We start from the raw sequence: 22,497 nt of genomic DNA, 5'->3' as shown, positions 1-22,497 counted from the left end.
AATTCTATTACCATTTAAAATATTGTGTATTAAAGTATTGTCACTTAAAGTATTTAAATATGTACTAGGATATTCTGTATTTATTAGAGTCCATCAATACTATTCTTTTATATTAACCTTTGATTTTCATCTAATATAATCTAATAGTTTATATAAATATGGCATATTCAATAAACACATAATTGTTGTGCTCATTTAACACACTAGAATAAAACCCGCACGATGCGTGGGGCGGTAAATTAATGATAGTATATGTACAAGATGTCTCTGGTACGGGTTGAATGGAGGATCGAGGACCTGCGGGTCGAGGCGGACGTCGGACTATTCGAGTGGAGCGGCGGGGGGAGGTACCTGCAAAGACACTCCGACGCTCAAGTCAGGATAGATCTAAGAGGTATATGGTGAGTCGAATGAATGAATACCTGGAGGGACGTAGGTCCTCTTATTTATAGGTGATGGTAGTTATTTTATCTTTATCTTGTTGGGATAAGATAAAGGAGACGTTTGAATTCGACAGTCGGTTAGGAGCTTCCGGAGGGCCGGTTCGGGGCCTTCTGGAAGGGGGGAATGGGTCAAACCCGGGGAACCGGGTTTGGGTTTGGATCCGTAACAGTTGCCCCCGCAGCGGGAGGGCGAGCGAGATCGGTCTGTCGCTGGAAGGTATAATGTTTGACTGTGGGCTAGGTCCTTAGTTCTTCTCGGGTGTTCGTTTAGCCCTTTGGAGGGAGATCGGTATCTCGGCTCTGATTTTGCTGAAGGTTCGTCTGACCGTTTTGGTTCTGACGTGACTCTTCTGTTTTTACTGTGCCCGTTGCATTCTTCGAGGCTTTATTAGCTTCTCTTTTCGAGGGGGTCATTTAATGCGAGGGGACGTTTCCCTTTTTTACCCCTGTGCCTAGGGTTAATTGTGTCATTTTGCTCCCTTTTGAAACCGTCTGTGGCTTTTTGTTTCAGTTCCCTCGTTCGTTTCATTTTCTTCTCCATTTTCTCTTCTGAAAGGAAAAAAACTCTTCATCTGAAAAGAAGCTCCTCTTCTCTCTGTGATTTTTGCTTTTTTGGTGCTGCTTTTCTCAAGCTTTCTTCTGCATTACCAGGTTGGCATGCTTCGCTTTCCTTCTTTTTACTCTGTGAATACTTGTTCTGTCTTTGCCATGCGTTGTTCTTTTACTGTTTGTTACTGTGTTTGGTGTCTTTGGGGGGTAGCATTTTGAGTTTTGGAGGGGCTGAGCACCGCTGTGTTTGTTTAATAGCGGTGGTGAGCCACCGCATTGGTTTAGTAGTGGTGTTAGGTTTCTGTCTTGCTTCTGCGTAGGGTCAGTAGGCTGATGGTGGTGCTCCTCCCTGTTTTAGGTATGCAACGGCGGAGAAATGAGGGTGTGGGAGCCCCAGTAGCCCCCTCCAGGGGCGTTCCCAATTGCTACGGTTGGGTGACTAGCGATGTGTGGGGTGTTCCGTCACGGATGACGGAGGATGATCTTCAGCGGCTCTGTGATCAGGGGGCGATCTGTGGTGGTGGTGACGAGGAGGGGCGGTATGAGCTCGTCCTCCCTGATGCCGACGAGCGCGTTTGTTACCTAAACCTTCATTCACCCACTGTGCCGGATTGGATGTGGGTTTACGAGTCGATGTTCACTCGGCTCGGCGTGCGGTTGCCTTTTTCGCCGTTTGTTCAAGATCTGCTGAGTCGGTGTTCCGTAGCACCGTCTCAGCTTCACCCGAATAGTTGGGCTGCCGTGCGGTCATTCGAACTGGTGTGCCGGTATCTCGATCTTCTGGCTTCTGTTCCTGTTTTTCTTTTTCTTTTCTTATGCACTCTTCCGACTAAGGAGGGGAAGCATAAGAAAGGATATTTGTCTTTCCGTGCTCAACCTCATCGCCGGATTTTTGGGTTGTTTGAGGATTCTTTTCACGGTTTCAAGTGGGAGTATTTTAAGGTGCGTCCCGTTCAGGGGCATCGTCCGTTTTGGCTGACACTGGAGGGCGAGCGCCGGTTTCCGACGTATTGGAACTTTGGTGCTGGCCCGTCGGTTTTGACTAAGATTACTTATGATGGTTTGTCTCGGGAGGATAAGGACATTGCCAGTGTTTTGTGGCATTTGTTCGGTGAGCGTCCGTTGAACCCTCGAGATGTTATGGGGGATCCTGAGGCTTGTCGGACGTATATTGGTGTGGCTTTGTCCCCCTTTTTTTTGACTTGATTTTTCTTTGGCTTCTTTTCAGTTGAGATGGCCGGTGGGTTGACTTCTTTGGCGAGGCTGAAGGCGGCGATGGGTCGGGAGGAAGGGTCGTCGTCTCCTGCTACTCCCGTCTCCAATCCGGCTATGGGTTCTCAGGCCATCTCCCATGAGGTAGTTTCGTCGGGGGTGAGGGCCGAAGCTCGGGTTTCGCCGGGTCCTGTGAACTCGCCTGAGGTTGTCGTTGTTTCAGCTGCCGATGCTTCCCGGAAGAGAAAGAGGCCCGAGGATCCTAGCAGCGAAACTTTTGAGGAAGAGGGTGCTGTGCCCAGTGTGATGGATCGCCGCTTTGATGCTTCTGGGTTTATCGATCAGCACCTGATGCCTGGGACAGAGCCGTTTTTTGATGGATGTGATGTTTCATTTCAGGCTAAGTCGGTGTACCGTGCACTTCTTCGATCTGCCGTTGTTGTCCGGAAGGCCGAGCCCGTGATGGCTCAGGTTGGCTTGTTGGATAAGAAGCTCCGCCATTCTCAGGCTGACGTGGCTAAGTTGAAGGAGGAGCTTGAGGCTGCCGGGGTTGCGAGGGAGAAGGCAGTGAAGTCCTCTGAGGAAGCCGGGGCAGAGATTCTTTGACTTTCCGAGGTTGAGACTTCACTTCTTTCCCAGTTGGCAGAGGAGCGTAAGCGGGCCTCTGATGCGGGTTCCCAGACAGCTGTGCTTCTTAATGAAGTGGAGACTTTGAAGGCCGAGGTTGCTGCCTTGAAGAAGGAGAAGACAGAGTTGCTGGTTGATGCAAAGGGTGCGATCGCGGCTATTGAGGAGACGATGAGGGCCCAGGCTTTAGTGCTGGCTCCGGGCGTGGATGTGTCCGTGATGGGAGCCTTCAAGACCGTTCGTGGCGGCCAGATCGTCGATCTCGAGTAGTTTCTGTCTTTGTCTTTTTTCTGGACTTTGTTTGTTTCTGAATATTTTGGATGGCCAAGGGCCGTGACATTGGGAACCGTTTAATGGTATTTTCGGCCGTCCGGGCCGTTAAATGTTCTGTATTATGGTTTTTTCGGCCGTTCGGGCCTTTTTTATATATTTTGAGCTATTCCGTTTGTTTTTTTATTTCCTCAGACCGTCGTTTGGTCGGGTTTTTATGGATATCCGTGTGTTGGGCCTGGGGGTGATCAGTCCCCCAGTCGTGGCCGTGTCTTCTGTTCCGTATTTTGGGACGTGCAGAAAAGTAGAAATAGCTTTTAATGGAATATTTATTGAATGGTTGGGCCTCGTTAAAACCCTCCGTTAACGGCGGGAAAGAATACCCGAGATTAAAACTTAGATGAGAAATCCCTTTAAAACCTTGGAAATCTGGGAGGAGAAAAAATATAAATAAAGTATAAAAATAGAAAAGGAAGAAATAAGGGGGCGACCTATTTAGGTCGGTCTAGGTGTAGTATCGTCGCAAGTTGGCGGCGTTCCATGTCCTCGGGACTTCGTCACCGTTGAGCCGTTCGAGTTTGTACGCCCCTTTTCCGATTACAGCCTTGATTCTGTATGGTCCTTCCCAGTTGGGGGCGAGCTTTCCTTCTCCTGGGGTCGGGGGACTGATATCGTTTCGTCGTAGGACGAGGTCATCGGCCGCGAATTCTCGTTGGATGATGCCGTGATTATATCTTAAGCTGATTCTTTGTTTGAGTGCTAGCTCTTTGATGTGAGCTATGTTTCTTTCTTCGTTAATGAGGTCTCGTTCTGCTTCTTCATCGTTACCTCCGACCGTTTTTCTGGGGCTCGGGTCTCCGATTTTTACTGGGACGACAGCTTCTACGCCGTATGTTAATCGGAAAGGCGTTTCCCCGTGGTCGTTTGTGGTGTTGTTCGGTATGACCATAGGACCGATCCTAATTCGTCTGCCCACAGTCCTTTGGCTTCGTCGAGCCGTTTTTTGAGTCCTTTGACGATTATTTTGTTTGCGGATTCCACCTGTCCGTTTGTTTGGGGGTGTTCCACCGAGCTGAAGCGATGGGATATGTGTAATCCTTCTAAGAATTCTCTGAATTTTTTGTCGGCAAACTGGGTTCCGTTGTCCGAGATGACGACTTCGGGGATTCCGAATCGGGTGATGATCTGCCGCCAAACGAATTTCCGGCACTGGGTCGCCGTTATGGAGGCCAGAGGTTCGGCCTCGATCCATTTGGTGTAGTAATCTATGGCGACAATGAGATATCTGAGTTGGCCGGGAGCTGTAGGGAAGGGCCCGACGAGGTCGATCCCCCAAGTGCCGAACGGCCGTTCTGCCGATATGGTGCTGAGTTGGTGTGGGGCGGCTTGGTGGATATTGGCGTGTCTTTGGCATTTGTCACAGCTTTTTACTAATTGTATGGAGTCTCGAATGATTGTGGGCCAGTAGTAGCCAGCCCTGATGATTTTTTGGGCTAAAGTTTTGCCTCCGACGTGGTGACCGCAGCAGCCTTCGTGGATTTCGCGGAGAATGTATTCCGTGTCCCCGTGTTCGACGCATTTGAGTAGGGGTTGCGAGAAACCACGTTTGTATAGTTGTCCTGCTACGATGGTATAGTTGGCGGCTTCCCTTTTTATTCGCTTTCCCTCTTTCGGGTCTGGCGGCAAAGTTCCGTCGAGGAGGTACTGTAGGATAGGGTGCGTCCAGGACTCCCGATTTGAGGACGTCAGATGGGCGTTGACTGTTGTCGATACAGAAGGTGACCTAACGACCTCCTGAATTAGCGATTTGTTACCGTGTCCCGGTTTGGTACTGGCTATCTTGGAAAGTAGGTCTGCCCTGGCATTTCGTTCCCTGGGAACATGTTGTATGGTGATGCTTTCGAACCCTTCTTTTAGTTTGTTTACCTTGGCGAGGTACTGTTGGAGCAGGGGATCTCGTGTCTGGTAGCTTCCGTTGATTTGGGAACTGACTACTTGGGAGTCGGTATTTACCTCTAGGGCCTTTGCTCCAACTTCTCGGGCTAGGGTCAGGCCTGCTAAGAGGGCCTTGTATTCTGCCTGGTTATTTGATACTGGAAATTCGTATCGTACTGACTGTTCCATTGTGATCCCGTTTTGGTTTTCGAGTATGATTCCGGCGCCTCCGTGAGTGGAGTTTGACGAGCCGTCGACGTGCAGTTTCCATGGTTCGGGGGTGAGTTTTCCCGGAGTCATTTCGGCGATAAAATCGGTCAAGACCTGTGCTTTGACAGCGTTCCGGGGTTTGAACTTGATCTGGAATTGGGATAACTCGATGGACCATGCTAGCATTCTTCCCGCTAGGTCGGGTTTCTGTAATACTTGCTTGACCACCTGGTCGGTTCGGACCGTCACGGGGTGAGCTTGGAAGTATTATCGCAGGCGCCGGGAGGCTATAAGGAGTGCGAAAGCTAGTTTTTCTAAGCGTGAATAACGGGTTTCTGCATCTTGTAAGACTTTGCTTATGAAGTATACGGGTTTTTGCTCCTTTTTCTCGTCTTCACGGATGAGAGCTGCTGCGAGTGCCTCTTCCGTTATGGAAAGGTACAGGTAAAGTGTTTCCCCTGTTTGGGGTTTGGCGAGGATTGGTGGTTCCGCTAGGACCCTCTTGAAGTGTTGGAATGCTTCTTCGCACTCCGTCTCCCATTTAAAAGCGGTCCCTTTTTTCATTAGTTTGAAGAAAGAGATTGCTTTTTGGGCCGATGCACCGAGAAAGCGTGATAACGCGGTCAGTCGGCCGGTGAGCTTTTGGATGTCTTTAACGTTTTTGGGGCTTGTCATCTCGAGGACGGCACGACATTTCTCCGGGTTTGCTTCAACTCCGCGTTGTGTAATCATGAAGCCGAGGAATTTTCATGCCTCCATTCCGAAGGCGCATTTTGCCGGGTTGAGCCGCATTTGGTGCTTTCGTAGGGTGTTCATTATGACCTTGAGGTCGTTGGTTAGTTGTTCGCCAGATTCAGTCTTGGCGAGCATATCGTCTATGTAGACTTCTAACTTATTTCCGGACAGGTCTCGAAAAATCTTATTAACAAGTCTTTGATAGGTGGCTCCAGCATTTTTCAAGCCGAAGGGCATTACTGTGTAGCAGTATGTTCCGTCTGGGGTGATGAACGTAGTTTTTTCTTCGTCTGGTCGGTGCATCGGGATCTGGTTGTAGTCGGAATATGCGTCCATAAAGCTGAGGTATCGGTGGCCGGATGCTGCGTCTACTAATCCGTCGATGTTTGGTAAGGGGAAGGCGTCCTTCGGGCAAGCTTTGTTGAGGTCTGTGTAGTCGACGCACATTCGCCATTTCCCATTAGATTTTCGTACTAGTACGACGTTGGCTAGCCAGGTCGTGTACTTTTGTGCCACCGGCTTAGCTTGGGGGTCCACGGCTAGATGGTGGGACATTAGGTTGGGGTTAATTCCCGGCATATCGGCTGGTGTAAATGCGAATAAGTCTCTGTTCTGTTTCATGAGTTGGGAGAGTTCTTCTTTGAGGTCATATGGGAGGTTTCTATTAATGAAGGTGTATTCCTCTCTGGTTGGCCCTATTTGTAGTTTTTCCATGTCTCCTTCTGGTTCTGGCCTAGGTTGGCCGTCTTGTCGCGCATCTAGGTCGGCTAACCGCATCCCGGGATTTTTTTCTTAGGGCTAGGCTGGTGTTGTCGCATTCGGCTGCGACCTCTCGATCTCCGTGGATGGTACCGACGGAGCCGTTGTCGGTTCTGAACTTCATGAGGAGGTATTTGGTAAAGATGACTGCAGAGAAGTCATTGATTGTTTTTCTTCCGAGAATCACGTTATAGGCTGTGGAGTCTTTTAGGACTACGAATTCAGATATGATTGTCTTTTTCTGATTGCTTGTTCCTATGGTGATGGGGAGGGTAATTGAGCCATCTGGTTTGAGAAAGTTATCACCGAGTCCCGTGACGCTGTGGCGGTGTGTTTGGAGGTTGTTGTTGCGGAGCCCGAGCTTGTCGAAGGCTCCTCGGAAAAGGATGTTCGAGTCTGCGCCGGTGTCTACCAGTATCCTCCATACTAGTCCTGTTCAAATTCTGGCTGAGATGACGAAGGGGGCATCTTCGGCTGAGGTGCCGTGTTGGCAGTCCTCTGGCAAGAAAGTTATCGTATTGTCGGCCGCGGCGATTGGGGCTTGGTTTCTGATAGCCATTACCTTGAGATCTTTTTTCATTGTAAGTTTTGATTTGCTTGGTACGTCCTTGCCTGTGATGACGTTCACTATGATGGTCGGGTCTTCCTCCGGGCTTTCCCTGCGGGCTTGCTTGTGAGTTCTCGGGTTACGCCCTTCCCTTTCCGGCGACTTGTCTTTTTCCGCGCGTCTCGGTTCTCTGATGATTTTGGTAAATTCCGGGAGTTTTCCGTCTCGTATGGCCTGTTCAATAGCGTCTTTAAGGTCGAAACAATCTTGTGTTTTGTGGCCGTAACCTCGGTGGTAGTCACAGTAGAAGGTTTTGTTGCCTCCCGTCCTTTCTTTGAGTTGTCGGGCTTTTAGAATGATGCCTCGATCTGCTATTTGATGGTATATCTCTGTAATAGGTGCTGTTAGGGGCGTGTAATTAGAGAATTTGCCTATTCTTGGTGGCCGGTTGGTTGGCCTGGGGTGGTCCCGTTGATTCTCTTTGGGTGTTGGGTTATGACGGGGCGCCGAATTGCCGTGTTGGGTGTTGGCGTGCTGCCGTTTGTTGGCAGCGACGACCTGACTGACTTCTTCGTCGTTGATGTAGTCTTTGGCGACGTTCTGGATTTCGTGCATGGTCCATACTGGTTTAGTAGTGAGGTGCTTGCGAAAATCTTCATTCATGAGCCCGTTAGTCAGGCAAAGGCTTGCAACGGAATCCGTGAGTCCATCGACCGTTAGGCATTCGTCGTTGAAGCGGTCAAGGTATTTCCTTGTGGATTCTTCTTGCTTTTGTGTGACCCCTAATAAGCTGATGGGGTGTTTGGCTTTGGTGATTCTGGTCGTGAACTGGGCCATGAATTTTCGTGCTATGTCGTGGAAGTTGGCTATAGATCCGTTCGGGAGGGCGTTGAACCATTTGATCGCTGGTCCGGCAAGGGTTACCGGGAAGGCTCTGCACCGGACTGCGTCGGCCTCTCCTTCGAGGTTCATTCTGGCTTTGAAGGCCGTTAGATGTTCCTGAGGGTCCTTGGTTCCGTCATACTTCATGTCGGTGGGTTTTTCGAAACCTTTGGGGAGTTTTGCTCTTAAGATTCTTTCTGTGAAGGGTGTAGCTCCCATTATGGTGTGGTCGTTTCTAGTTCATTTGGTGTTTCGGTATCTCCGATCCTCGTCTGAGTCGTGTTGACGACTTAGATCTCGGGAAGCGCTGCGGTGGTGTTTCTTGTTGTATCGCTGTTCCGGAGATTTTTCGTGTCGGTGGTCGCGTGAGACACTGCGACCGTCTCTCCTATCGTGTTGTCGGGTTGGTGACCTGCCGCGGTGGGATCTTGACCTGGAAGTCGCCTGGCTTCCGTGTTCGTTGTGCTTTTCTCTGTTGGTCAGTTTGCCTTCAAGTTCCTGGACCCGGAGGCAAAGATCCTGGATGATCTGTGCTGCTTTGTCCCTAGCTTTCTCGGGATGTCGTGGGTCTGTTTCGACGTGTTCGTTCGTGTGGTGGATAGTACTTGCTATTCTTGCTTGTTTTATGACTTCTCGGTGTTCTGGGCGACGCGTTGGGAGTCATCCTGGCTTGAGGGGTTTTCCTCTAGGACGCCCTCCATCCGGTTCGACTGTCGCAAGTCTCCACAGACGGCGCCATTGTACAAGATGTCTCTGGTACGGGTTGAATGGAGGATCGAGGACCTGCGGGTCGAGGCGGACGTCGGACTATTCGAGTGGAGCGGCGAGGGGAGGTACCTGCAAAGACACTCCGACGCTCAAGTCAGGAAAGATCTAAGAGGTATATGGTGAGTCGAATGAATGAATACCTGGAGGGACGTAGGTCCTCTTATTTATAGGTGATGGTAGTTATTTTATCTTTATCTTATTGGGATAAGATAAAGGAGACGTTTGAATCCGAAAGTCGGTTAGGAGCTTCCGGAGGGCCGGTTCGGGGCCTTCTGGAAGGGGGAATGGGTCAAACCCGGGGAACCGGGTTTGGATTTGGATCCGGGGCAGTGGGCCGGATCCGTAACAGTATATAATAAATATTAAAAATTATTATGTTTTGTATAATTAAATTAAATATGTGTTAATTAAAGTTAAATTTAAAAGGTCTTTTACTTAAAATAATTTGTAGTACAAAAGATTTAGATGTTAGAGTTGTATAAAGTGATATTTTTATCTGGTGGCTTAATTTTTATATTTGTTTTAATTGATGGACTTAGTCTTCTTATGTGGCGCTCGTCCTCATTTTTCTTTAATTTATTGGTTGTTGTTAAAGTTGTTGCTTTCTTTTTTCTGTCGTAGGTTCTTATGAAGGCATATTTTTTATGAATTGTTGAGTTGTATACATTTTTTATTGTGTTGTTTGTTCCGTCTTTGTAAGTATATTTTTCTTCAAAAAATGTGTCTTGAATTTATATGGTTTTCTCTCTCCTTAATCTCTTGATGGATATGTGATATTCGTCTGATGGTATTAGTGATGACGAAGTTAGTTCTTATAATCAATGAATAATTTAAATTAAAAATAAAGATGATGTCTTAAATAATTTATTTTTTTTAGTATTACTTGTTTTATTTGTTGTAATAGGTGTTAAAGTTCAGTGTTTTTTATTAGAACAAATGTCTTAGTAACAATGTGATAAAGAAATAAAAGACGAACAAGAAGATAATGATTCAAACTAAATAAAAAGATATATTGAAATTGAAATAGAAACAAAAAGGATAGGTTGAAATTGAATACAAAGAGAATCACTATACTTTCTACCCAATTTCTTGACACAACAAGAAAGGGACTCCTCAACCTAACTTGTCAACGCCATAGTTTGGGAATTGAATCGAAGGAACTCCTCAAATTTCTACTCAATTCCTCGATGCAACAAGAGAGGGACTCCTCAACCTCAATTGTCCACACCATGGTTTCATCACGAAACCAAAAAGGGGATTTTGAAACCTCTAAATCATTCTATGCTATGATTACAATAGCTAATGAGGTATTTATAACCTCTTATTAGGTTAAAACAAAGAAAACCCTAAAATCCATAAACATAAGGCTCAATTTAATAATTAAATAAACAAAATCAAAATATATTAAATTACATTAAAACATTTTAAAAATATAAACTAATATCTTCTAAATAACACTTGAACTCTTCATATCACGAACATTTGAAGCACGTATCATTCTCCTCCTCTTCAAAAAATATTCGTCCTCGAATCTTGTAGGCAGAAAAAATAGTATATAAAAAGGACAATAATTACTAGGAAGATAATTTTGTTTCCTTTTTATTTTTTTTTTACATTTTATGATTTTTTATTTTTTTAAAACAATAATGGAACGCAAATGAAAAATAAGAACACAACAACATAGAGAAAGACACGACAGACATTGGACTGTTTTTTTAATTGATAAAAGAAGAACAGATATAGATTAAAAAGAATTAATCTAATACCTGAGCTCTGATACCAAATGATAAAGAAACAAAAGATGAACAAAAAGATAAGGATTTAAACTAAATAAAAAGATACATTGAAATTGAAATAAAAACAAAAAAATAGGTTGAAATTGAATACAAAGAGAATCACTCTACTTTTTACCCAATTTCTTGACACAGCAAGAAAAGGGACTCCTCAACCTAACTTGTCAACGCCATAGTTTGGGAATTGAATCGAAGGAACTCCTCAACCTTCTACTCAATTCCCCAATGCAACAAGAGAAGGACTTCTCAACCTCAATTGTCCACACCATGGTTTCATCACGAAACCAAAAAGGGGGTTTTGAAACCTCTAAATCATTCTATGCTACAACTACAATAGTTAAGGAGGTATTTATAATCTCTTATTAAGTTAAAACAAAGAAAATTCTAAAATCCATAAACATAAGGCCCAATCTAATAATTAAATAACAAAAATCAAAATATATTCAATTACATTAACACATTCTAAAAATATAAACTAACATCTTCTAAATAACACTTGAATTCTTCATATCACATATCACAATGTATTGTTGAGATCGTTATTTGAGATTAAAGTTATTTACTTTGACTTCAGATATAAGTGTGAGGTTGCACAAATTTTTTAATCGGGTGGTACTTCAATGTCATCACTTTTCTTGAGTGTCATTAGATTTGAAGTAGTTGTGCCCAATAATTTTTTTGCTTCACCATCAAATAGTACAAAAGTTGTTGTATCATTTTGATCTGAAACTTTTAGTTGAATTCTGAACCTAAAATAAGTATTGGGTTAGTAACTAATAATTTGATAGATGTGATTATGAAAAGTATACAGAGTTACCTTATTTGGATATTGTGGTATTTGATTACATGTGCCATAAATGTAGTTGTCTCCTTTTTGTTATATGCTTTCTTCTGACACTTTTCACATTTAACATAGTTCTATCCAAATTTATTATTAATTCCGTTTATAGTTGCTAAAATTGTGAAGATCTTTTTCTATTCCAATATTCAATTTATGTTATCATTAGATATATGATATTTGAGTAAGAATGAATATATGATGCATATTGTGAGTTTTTTTTGTCATACCTGATCATCAGATTCTCATTGAATGGTCATTAGATCGTGGATAGCTATTCAATTTCTAATCATTCTGCTATGAAGATTTGTGTTGACATTTGTGTTGGCTTGGTATCTCTATTATTTCTTCATGTTGATAAGTTCTGTTTAGATTTTTTTTTAAATCTTTATTAAATTGAATAATTAAAAAAATAAATTAATTTTTGAGAGACTTATTAGTTATGAAATACCCATAAGTCAGCTGTGCGAATTCTTTAGTTTGTGATTGATGTAGATTTTTGTACTTGAAGTTGTGCTAACCGAATAATCACCTAAAATATTATAATTAATAGGTTATATAAAATAAAATTGTGTTGTATACTTGTATTTGTCTCATTTAATGTATTATATAAAATATAATTTTTGAATTAAGAAAAATAATAGATTTAAATTTTTTTGAAAAAGATCTTATCTTTGTATTCACTAATCAATATTGATCTGAGTGCAATAATTTTTTGACCCTTTATTTGAGTTATAATTTCTTTGTTTATCTAACTTAGATATTTCTCCACAACGTGACTTTTAACACGATATTCCTAAAATGATTAATATTTTGTTAATAACTATATATGTAAATGAAAAATAAATTGTTTGTATATTTGTTTACTCTTTAAGTATCAATTTCATTCGTCGTATTTTTGTGGATTTTTCTTTAACATCTACTTGTTCTTCTTCTCCTAATGCATGCAATTTTTCAATGACATATACAATAAAAAGAACAAAAATGTGAATTTTTTTTTGAATAAGTTATTTTTAATAAGAATAATTGAAATAGTATAAAATGAATTGACTTGTTAATATTTTTTTTGACCCACTATGTCTTAAGTGATACAAATTCAAAATAGTGTTGAAGAATATTCAAAATTGAATCTTTAATTTCTTTCATAACAGTTGTGAGTGAAAAGTTTACTTTTATTGTACCTTTAATTGGTCTATACAAATAATTTGCATTTTATATTTTCAAATTTTGTATAGTATAGTCTTTTTTTTTGTAATAAATGTTTGAATTTGTTCATCATATTTTTCTACACAATTACATGAAGAAGTGTTTCTTGCCGTGTTAGTAAATCATAGTTAATAATTAGTTAAAAAAATTGATTATATTTATTTTTTTAAGTTGTTAGAAAAAGAACAATGAATAACATATTGAAAGAAGTATAATTTTAACAATATTAAAATATAATTATATATAAAGTATTATAAAATAATATAAAAGTATAAAAAACAAAATTAATTAAAGTATTTTTTCGTGAATTCAATTTAAAAATACAATAAATATATTTGTTTTGTACCTTTTCATCTAATATAATCATTTCTAAGTAAAGAGGCTCTTTTTCATTTGTGGGTATTAATATTTTTCATAGACAAACTACGCTAATTTTGATAAACCAATTATCTATTTGTTTGGTGATATTGTCCAAAGAATTCATTGAGTAAGTTTAAGTTATTGTGTAAATTTCTTATGCTAAATTTGATGTTATTTAAAGGAATAGTGACAAGAGATTTATATAAGTAGTTAAAATAGTATGAAATATGAATATTTGTAATATAGATGTTTATTATATTTAATGGGTTATTTATAGAAATTAATAAATTAATTATTGAAGTTATAAATTTATTATATTGTTTATAACAGTAAAATATAACAAATATAGGGATATAATCATATAAATTTAATATCTTTATATGTTATAAATTTAGTTAAACACTATTAATTTTTAACTTTTTTTGTATATTTTATTTTTTTGTTAATTTGACAAAAATTGAATAGTTAATTCTAAAATTTTGTCAAATAAACAATATTATTAATATAACATTAATAAAAAAATATTTTAAAAATAATATAAATAAATAAATTAATTTTCTTTTATATATTAAAAATAAATACGTAACAAATTTCGTCCATTTTAACTGCTTTCATTTCGTCTGGGTAAAGTTTTCCTTCCAATATACTGGAGGCTATAGGCATTTCATATGGTGGAAAAGTTCCCGCTTGTTAAAACTTTGAAATAACGACAAAAACAAAAAACATAAAAATAAAAAATAGAAACACAGCAGATAAACAAAGAAAACACATACGCCATGTTCCAAAATCACAGCCCCGCCATTTCCCTCCTTTCTCCATCTCATCATTCATCCTTCCCCACTTAACTCTTCTCTCTCTCTTTTTCTCTCTCTTCCTTCAGATCCATGTCTTCTCCAACACCAACCATGGATCCCTCTTCACGCCACTACTCCTACAATCGCAAACAGAAATCCCTCGGCCTCTTGTGCACCAAGTATTCCATTCTTTCCTTTTTTCCCCCTCTTTCTTGATACTAATTTTCTTACACCTGCTCCTTCTGTATATTTTAAATTAAAAGTATCAAATTTTGTTTGGGTGCAGTTTCTTGAAATTGTATAATAAGGACAGCATCCACTTGATCGGCCTCGACGATGCAGCTTCTCGATTAGGTATTTTATGACCCTTCGATACCTAATTACTAATTTCTAATTATTGTTTTTCAATTTTTAGTTTTTTTTTTTCGGGGGCAAAATTTTCAGGTGTTGAGAGGCGGCGGATCTATGATATAGTGAACGTCTTAGAGAGTGTCGGGGTAAGGTTTCTTGTTATATTTATTTAGTTTAGTTATTTCTTGAAACAACCTTAATTTTTGTTTCAAAACTTTGTATTAATGATAATAATTGGTTCTTAGTTGTTTGTTTGTTTGTTTCGTTTAATGTTGGTTGACTTGTAGGTGCTTTCTAGAAAAGCTAAGAATCAGTATACTTGGAAAGGGTTTGCTGCTATTCCTGGGGCTTTACAAGAACTCAAGGTGATTTTTTACCCTAATTTTGAAATTGAATTGTCTGTGCTTTTGTTTCTTCTACTCTTTTCTGCTTTATTTTTTATTTTTTAAATTGGTGCTAACTTTTTTAAATTTAAATTTGAATCACTGTTTTAATGCAACTTATTTTTATCTTTTTTGCTTATTTATCCCGGGAGTTGGACATTAATGCTTGTTTCTACCTTACCTTTTTTTCAGGACGAGGGTTTGAGGGAGAATCCCTATGGTTTTGACGGTGATAATGAAATTGCAAAAGTAGAATTTCTTTCTTATTCTCCTCTAGTGATGTTATTTTTATTTTATTCTATATTACTTGCTATGATAAATAATCATTTCTTACAATGATGCCGACAACTTTAATTATTAAAAATATAAACAAATTTGATACTCATTAAAGATTGGATTGGTTTGATAAAGCTATCCAAAATGTTTGACAAAACTTAACAAATTATCTATTTCATGAGTATTCATTTAGTTTACATCTTTTGTAGTTAAAATTGATATCATTTAAATCTTGGATGGTTTAATGATGTGGTAGTTGATTCCTACTTCCTACTTAGCATATGAATATCTGTGATAGTTGTCAGATGACGAGGATGACGAAGAAACAATGTCAAATCCCAGTAATGGAAGTCAGAATGACAAATCAAATCCCAATGCCTCACTTACAAAATCATTGAAGCCTGGTATCTTCTATTTTATTTTCAGTTAATTATATATTTGGCAGAATTTTTGGAGTTATAATACGAAACTACTTCGGTCCAACATAGGTAATCTTATTTAGTTAAGATTTGGATTATTTATTTGGTGTTGAAATATTCCCCAACAGTAACATTAATGGAATATTGTTATTTTGAGACGGACACTGCTGCTATAAATTTATAAAATTTCTTATTTATTTATTTTTGGGCAGAAAACAGAAGGGAAAAATCTCTGGCGCTTCTTACTCAAAATTTTGTCAAGCTCTTTGTCTGCTCTAATGTGAGTGTTTCTATAAGTTTCTTGTATATTTATAAGAGTTTAATTTGATGTTTAAATATTTATCCATTCATCCAATTAAATATTTATGACAGTACTCAACTTCTTTTATTATTATGGATTGACTTTTTAATGTCCAAATTTCCATCAATCGTTCTTCAGATCGAAATGATTTCCCTTGACGAAGCTGCAAAGCTGTTGCTTGGAAATGCCCATAATACATCAATAATGAGAAGTGAGTAAATACTACATTACAATTCAGATTTTGATCCTTTTCTAAGAAGCATGGAACTTTTTCACTTACATTATTTACTTTTAATTATGTTTTCCACACATTTTGGACTTTCAGCAAAAGTCAGACGCTTATATGATATTGCAAATGTTTTGTCCTCCATGAATCTAATCGAGAAGGTGATATTCTTCATAGTTTTCATTTTCAAAATTTAGCTCAAAAATATTGTAGTGGGGTTAGTTATATTGTTGTATGCTCATGAAACATGCGCACGCACACACACACATTTATTAATTAGTCAATATTTTAGGACTAATACCTTATTTTTATATTATTAGAATTTAGAATTTTAGTATTTAAGATTTAGAATTTAGGATTTTAGTGTTTAAGATTTTGAATTTAGTCCTTAGTGTTTAGAGTTGGCTAATTATCTGTTAGCCTTCTATACATAGATTAATCTCATAATCATTTTCAAAATCACAAGAAAAGTTTTATAGTGATAAAAAATTTCTTTAAACCTTAAGTTTAAGAAATATCTAAGAGAGTAAACACCAAATCTTCTTTTGAAGGAAAGTCCTGTTCTTAATTAAAATTAAATTACAACCTGGTCCTCAAGTACGAAAAATGGCACCATGTTTTGTTATGGTTGATTAAAGAGAGGATTGTTAATTGAGAAATAGTTAGCGACTGAATTACATTTCACTCTACCTAAAATTTATTTCCTTTAAAAATCAACATTATATTTGCTAACGTGTTCTAGATCATGACATTACATTAATTAATCAATCTCACCATGACTCTACTAAATTGATGCAGACCCATACAACAGACACAAGAAAACCAGCATTCAGGTGGCTTGGTTTAAGAGGGAAACCATGGAGTGAGTCAGGTGACTCTGCTCTAAATTCGAATCACAGTGGCGAATCAAGGAAAAGGATGTTTGGTGAAGACATCACCAACATTAGCTTCAAGAGGAACAAAGTGGATCCGTTTATGAATGCTGAGAATAGCTGCAAGAGTTACTCCAAGATTCAAGACCAACTCGAAAACGATGATGATAGTTGTTGGCAAGCTCACACGGATAAAGGCATCGTGAAACAAGAAAGAAAACAGAATTCAAAGGGCTACCATTTTGGTCCTTTTGCTCCAGAGTATGTTTCCAAGAATGGTGGAGCCTCTGAGAATACTAATGTGAAGCAGGTTCATGATTGGGAGAGTCTCTCAAATGTGTATCGTCCTCGGTATCAAAATCAAGGTAACATTTAATTTTGATCTTTGATTCATTTCTTAGTTTTGTATAAAGAATGGAAACTAAGATGGCTCTTAGTAACTAACTTTTCTTTACTTTCTTCAGCACTAAATATAAATATTTATTTCTTTAATATATATATATTTTTTTTCTTTTGGAAAACTTCATTCGTTTTAGGGAATGCAGAGAAATACATGACATTTTCCTTTTACAAATTTTAATATATTCCATAACCAAATCCTGGAACATAGATTACAACTTCAGGAGAGTATTCGACACGAATCAGACACGAGGGGTGGACTAAGGTTAAAATTATAAGACCAAGTTAGATATAATTAAAAAAAAAAAACATTACTTACAATATCGTTTATGAAAAATCAGCTTATATATCTGTCTATATTTATATGCATTTCACACATTTTTCCAACAAAGCAATCAACCACCAAAATAAATTTTTATCACAGTAAAATTAGACATTGAATAGTAGAATAATCAAATTTTTTTGCAGCAATACAATCAAAATTTTATGACCACCAAAATCAATCAAAGCAGTATATTTTTATTGTAAATATAAATCTAGTTTAATTATATTATTTATGAAGTTTGACTGTAAGTGTGAATCAAGTTTGATTATATTGTTTTCAAAGTTTGACTACAAATGCATATATATAGTTAATTTGTATTTCAATATATATTCATATACGAGTGAATAATTTTTTGTATCAATGTACAATGATCTTTTATATATAACTTTTCTTCACACTATTAAGTTTGACTAAAAAGGGGTTGATTAATCTGAGACAATTGTACCCATGCCATGACTATGCTGGACAAATTCTTTGAAACTTTTTTTGATGGTATTCTTTTTGTTTTCTTTTCATTAATGGCCTTGTTTATTAAAGTTTTGTTTTTTCTTGTCAATTCTCCATTGTTGAGGTAAAATTTTAAATCAGGAGTGGTGTTGGTAGTGAGGGAAGAGAATCAGAAAGTGAACTTATAAAATGGTACACAACACATTACACAATGTGCTAACTAAGCTTTATATACAAGCTATTATGAGACTAGCTAAGATAACCGTTAACTAAATAACTAACTATAGTTAATCTTATGAGTTAACTTATCATCTAACAACCTGCCAGTGTGGCAGTTGCAATCTGTTACAGCTGTATAAAAGTCTGCTCTCACTAACCAGCAATAACTACCAAACTAGTTTGATAGTTTCAAGTATTGGAAGATGCAGCAAAACCAGCTAAGGCGGTGTGGCTTGGAGCTTGTTACTAGCAAACAATTTTAAATTGAATATATGCCCATGATTACCAAAGAAAGTAGCTGTTAGAAATATATGTTTAACTGTCATGACACCCATATAATGTGTTTTAACTTGACCATTAGTATTTGTTCTTTGTTTGTTTGTTTGTTTGTTTGTTTGTTTTTGTTTGGTTTTGTTTTTTCTTTCCTTTTTTTTCCCCTTTTTCTTAAGGGAAAAAAAAAAGAATATCCTCTAATGTTTTGTAAATATTTCATTGCAAAGTCACAAATTTGCATGACACAGCAACCTGCAAACCAGCTAACCATGCTGATCCTTAACTACACAAAAATGGGCAAAATTTTTTAAAGATGCAGTTTTAATGAGAAAATCTCTAAAATGGTCTCTATCTCTCATTATCAGATTGACTCACATTCCTCCTTTGTGTGGTTTGGCTACACCAAGCTTGAAAATAGCAAGGTCTATGGTAAATTACGGTTACTTATGAATTTAATTTGTTTTTCTTTTTTGTTTCTTTTTATTTGGGGGGGGTGGTTTCAATTAGTCCCATTAATTTGATCGCACATCTTTACATATATCATTCAGAGTTGATGCAGCTTCATGCTATTTACATCCATTAATTAATGTGATTATTATTTGTACTTAAATACATTGATTGAAAAGTCACCAAAAAATACATTGATTGAAAATTAGAGTTTAATTTTGTTGTATTAGCGGTGTAAAATCTTTTACACCGTCATCCAATCATATATGCTATTTGTACATTAAAAAATAAATGTTTTAGAACAAGAATTGTATTTAGATACATTGATTTACTAACCTTTTAATAATCTTGTCTGAGCAGTTTATTAAAAAATTCTATCGATATTATTCCTGATTAAAGAAGTTTTCCTTACTTTGCTTTAAATGCATTTGATTTCAGAACTCAATACCTTAATTGTTTAGATTTTCTTAGCCTCACTTTGAGTTGACTATCTTGCATAACTATTAACTCCAGTAGATCTTTCGTGTAATTAATTGGGAGATTAAAATTGCAAGTCTTGTTAAAAAAATCAAATGTAAAAAGTTTTGATGATAAAGACAAGTTTAAGTTTCTTTCAAATGTTTTAGCAGTACTTTTGATTTTTGAGCATTGACATGATCATGAACAAACTCAGTGGCATCGAGGTGATCTGTTTAGTCAACTCTCCAAATGTGATAAAGCATTTTTCTGCTTTTGATTTCTTAACAAGTGGCAATAAAATTCCTGCTTCAAGCTTTGAAGCTAATCTGATGAGTTTTTGATGCAGCTTTGAGAGACCTCTTCTCCCACTACATGGAAGCATGGAAATCTTGGTACTCTGAAGTTGCAGGGAAAAGGCCAATACAAATTTTATAGTTTCCTTGTGTCCAGCAATGACAAATAATAGTGCAGCTTTTCTTAAGAGATGATGATTTCATTAGGATCATGGATGCATGTTCTCCATGCACCAACATTAGAATTTCTGTGTAAGGATTTTCTTTAAATTATTGAACCCGTCTGAATGACATCTGCTCTGTATTTCTTGCACATTTTTGTTTAGAAGCACTGTAAATTTTGGGCTTTTTTTAGCTTTAAATCGTTTGTCTCACGGCTGAACTATTCCAGAACTAGTGCCTTCTGTGTGTAAGGAAGGAAAATGCTTTGATTTAGGTTTGCTTTCGGCATTGATGTAGGTTATTTGAAAACAGGACAAAAAGTTAATACACAAAATGCTATGGGAAGAACCCTAATTGAGTTTCCAACCCCTAAAGGAAAAAAAAATACTAAATTGGCTAAAAAAAGTTGATATTGGGCTCATTTGTGTGAATTTCACAAATATGGGACTTTTTTGAATTTATCAAAACATGGGGCATTTTCAAAAAAAAATAAATGAAGGGGTGAATTGTAATTTTCTAATTTCATTTTTCTTTTAATTTTTAAAAATGGGAATTCAAAACAATTTAAATTCACAAGAATGGATTTTTTTAGCCAATTTATTAATTTTCAAAACAATTTAAAATTATGGAGATTAATAAAATAATTAAACTTTTTTTTTACCTCATTTACTAAATTCTATTCTTTCCTTCGATAGAGAAGAATAGGGGAAAGATAGATGAAGAAAAGAGAGTGGGTGAATGGGAGTTAATACTTAAAATGATCCCTGAAATTTAACCTCCGACTTAATTTAACCCCCAAATTACTAATGACTCAAATTGTCTCATGAAATTTTAAGATGTGACTCAAATTGGCCATTCTGTCTATTTCTGTTATCAAAAAACTGATGTGGCACGTGTAGTTAATACCTGGCAGCTTCAGCAGTGGTTTGACGTGATAATTTTTGTATGCATCATTTTAGCCTCTAATAATTTGAAAAAAACCTTAGCAACCCCTATTTTTTCCAAATCATTGTGTTTCTGGTGAATTGGGGAGCAGGAGCAAGCTTCAGGTAGCTCTAGCATGTCTTCTGGATCTGTCTCTTTTTTTGGTGTTATTGCATTCTGATTCCTTTTAATTGGATTGGCCACCATAAAAATTCATTGTAGCAAAGTTCTCTGGAAAGGGTGGACAACAACTATTTTCTTGGGAACATTTTTTCGGGAAACAAAGAGGGACTTAGGTTGAAAGTTAGAATTTTTTGGAAAAAATCAACGTATTAATGCTTTCATTTGAAGGATTTGATCTTACCTAGACCTAATTGGCTTGATTGATTTTAGCTTTCTCAACAATTTTTCTTTCAACTCATTCATTCTTTGCTCCAAAATAAAAAAATAATAAAAAGAAAAAATTAAACTTGATTTTGTTATCTGAACAAATTAGGGTGAAGATTGGAAAAACAAAGCTTAAAACATTCTTTTTTTTCTTTGGATTCTTCTTTTGATGTAGTGATGTATTAGATTCTTAGTTCCAATGGCTTGTTTGGCCAGTGATGGTTGAGAGAGAGAGAGAGAGAGATGATAATAGTGGTGGTAGGTATAAAAGAAGGGTAAAACTAGAAAAAAATTGCATTAGGGTCAAATTTCAGAGGCTATTTTGAGTATTAACTCGTGTGAATGAATTTTACTAAACAATTTCACAGACATTTCTTACTGAATTATAAGTCCATTTTGTTCCTAAAATTGGTGAGTGGCATCGATTTAGTCTTTGAGATTTCAATTGCTATAATTTGATTCTTTAGATTCGAAAAGTGCACATTAGTCCCTTGTATATTTTTCATCACTGGAGTTTAACGTCATTAGTGACGTGGACTAACCTTTATCACACTGGACATATTAATAGCTAGTTGAACTAGATAAAAATATAATTGTACTTATTTGGTCCCTTTTGTCTTTTATAAATCATAGAACGTTGTTTCTAATATTCATTCTTCTAGAAGAAGTTAGAATGTTTATTATGAGATCCATAACCAAAAATAAAGTAGGTTGGATAAGATAAAAAAAAGAATCAAAGAATTGGCTGCCAATCTGGACTGGAGATAATGCTTACGAGACGTTTAAGGTCCACAAATACCCAACAAATATGGTGGTTGACTTGAGGAAGAAGCTATGTATCTACCAATTTTGGACGTTAACAGATGATTTTTTATATAATATTCATTATTATTAATTCATAAAAAATAAATTTCGTTTATAATAGCTTAGTTTAGTTTATTAATTAAACTCTCAATCCATAGGGATACTATATCATCATACTTGTGCTGCTTTGGCAAGGGTCAATAAAACTATAAGAGGCCACATGATTTTTGTCACAAATGGGTGACGATAAATGCATACATGGATACTTATGCACATCATATAAATCTATTGTCTGGTCAATCTCTTTGGGAGAAGTTTGAGTATAGTAGGCTACAATCACCAAAGAATAAAAGAAATCCTGGATCATTAGCAATGAAAAAGAGAAAAGATTCAGATGAAGGTAATGGAGGAAATAAGAAATCTAAGCCTAGTGGGATATTGAAGAGGTAATTTAAACCATTCACTTGCAGATACTGTTTACAAAAGAGACACACTAAAGGGGATTGTCTTAAGAAGAGGAGTGTTGATGTAGCTGCTGTAAAAGGGTAACGATGAAAAAAATGGTGTATAAGAAGCTGCTACTCATTCAAAGTGTTGCACCA

The 22,497-nt window shown here is 37.6% G+C and overlaps 3 protein-coding genes across 4 annotated transcripts; 1 reads left to right on the top strand and 2 right to left on the bottom strand.

The window, feature by feature from the left end:
- Window positions 1-3,995: 3,995 nt before the first annotated feature.
- LOC107490950 (uncharacterized) lies at window positions 3,996-5,432 on the bottom strand. The gene has a single exon (XM_016111746.1). The coding sequence runs from the start codon at window positions 5,430-5,432 to the stop codon at window positions 3,996-3,998; it is 1,437 nt and encodes a 478-aa protein (XP_015967232.1).
- Window positions 5,433-7,176: 1,744 nt separating this feature from the next.
- Window positions 7,177-8,388, bottom strand: LOC107490952 (uncharacterized). The gene has a single exon (XM_016111747.1). The coding sequence runs from the start codon at window positions 8,386-8,388 to the stop codon at window positions 7,177-7,179; it is 1,212 nt and encodes a 403-aa protein (XP_015967233.1).
- Window positions 8,389-13,880: 5,492 nt separating this feature from the next.
- Window positions 13,881-19,931, top strand: LOC107491365 (E2F transcription factor-like E2FE). 2 transcript variants are annotated; one of them, XR_001592627.3, is made up of 12 exons: window positions 13,881-14,107; window positions 14,215-14,282; window positions 14,373-14,425; window positions 14,567-14,644; window positions 14,855-14,911; window positions 15,237-15,342; window positions 15,570-15,637; window positions 15,797-15,869; window positions 15,984-16,045; window positions 16,683-17,121; window positions 18,785-18,848; window positions 19,672-19,931. XR_001592627.3 is itself a non-coding variant. In XM_016112213.3 (11 exons), the coding sequence occupies exons 1-11, from the start codon at window positions 14,019-14,021 to the stop codon at window positions 19,758-19,760; spliced, it is 1,182 nt and encodes a 393-aa protein (XP_015967699.1). In that variant the 5' UTR covers window positions 13,881-14,018; the 3' UTR covers window positions 19,761-19,931. The 2 variants fall into 2 exon arrangements, 1 of the variants encoding a protein (XP_015967699.1); XM_016112213.3 differs by lacking the exon at window positions 18,785-18,848.
- Window positions 19,932-22,497: the final 2,566 nt, after the last annotated feature.

This window comes from Arachis duranensis, chromosome 5, assembly GCF_000817695.3.
Source record: "Arachis duranensis cultivar V14167 chromosome 5, aradu.V14167.gnm2.J7QH, whole genome shotgun sequence".
Taxonomy (NCBI): Eukaryota; Viridiplantae; Streptophyta; class Magnoliopsida; order Fabales; family Fabaceae; genus Arachis; species Arachis duranensis.
Note: the sequence above shows the minus strand (reverse complement) of the source record. Positions and strands in the feature narration are given on the sequence as shown.

What these genes read in the sequence shown, in the direction of transcription:
- LOC107490952 (XM_016111747.1), bottom strand. Translation starts at nt 8,388, where the DNA reads ATGGGAGCTACACCCTTCACAGAAAGAATCTTAAGAGCAAAACTCCCC.
- LOC107491365 (XM_016112213.3), top strand. Translation starts at nt 14,019, where the DNA reads ATGTCTTCTCCAACACCAACCATGGATCCCTCTTCACGCCACTACTCC. An exon ending in CGATGCAGCTTCTCGATTAG is followed by an intron (nt 14,283 to 14,372) that starts GTATTTTATGAC and finishes CAAAATTTTCAG; the next exon opens with GTGTTGAGAGGCGGCGGATC. An exon ending in CCATGAATCTAATCGAGAAG is followed by an intron (nt 16,046 to 16,682) that starts GTGATATTCTTC and finishes AAATTGATGCAG; the next exon opens with ACCCATACAACAGACACAAG.
- LOC107490950 (XM_016111746.1), bottom strand. Translation starts at nt 5,432, where the DNA reads ATGCTAGCATGGTCCATCGAGTTATCCCAATTCCAGATCAAGTTCAAA.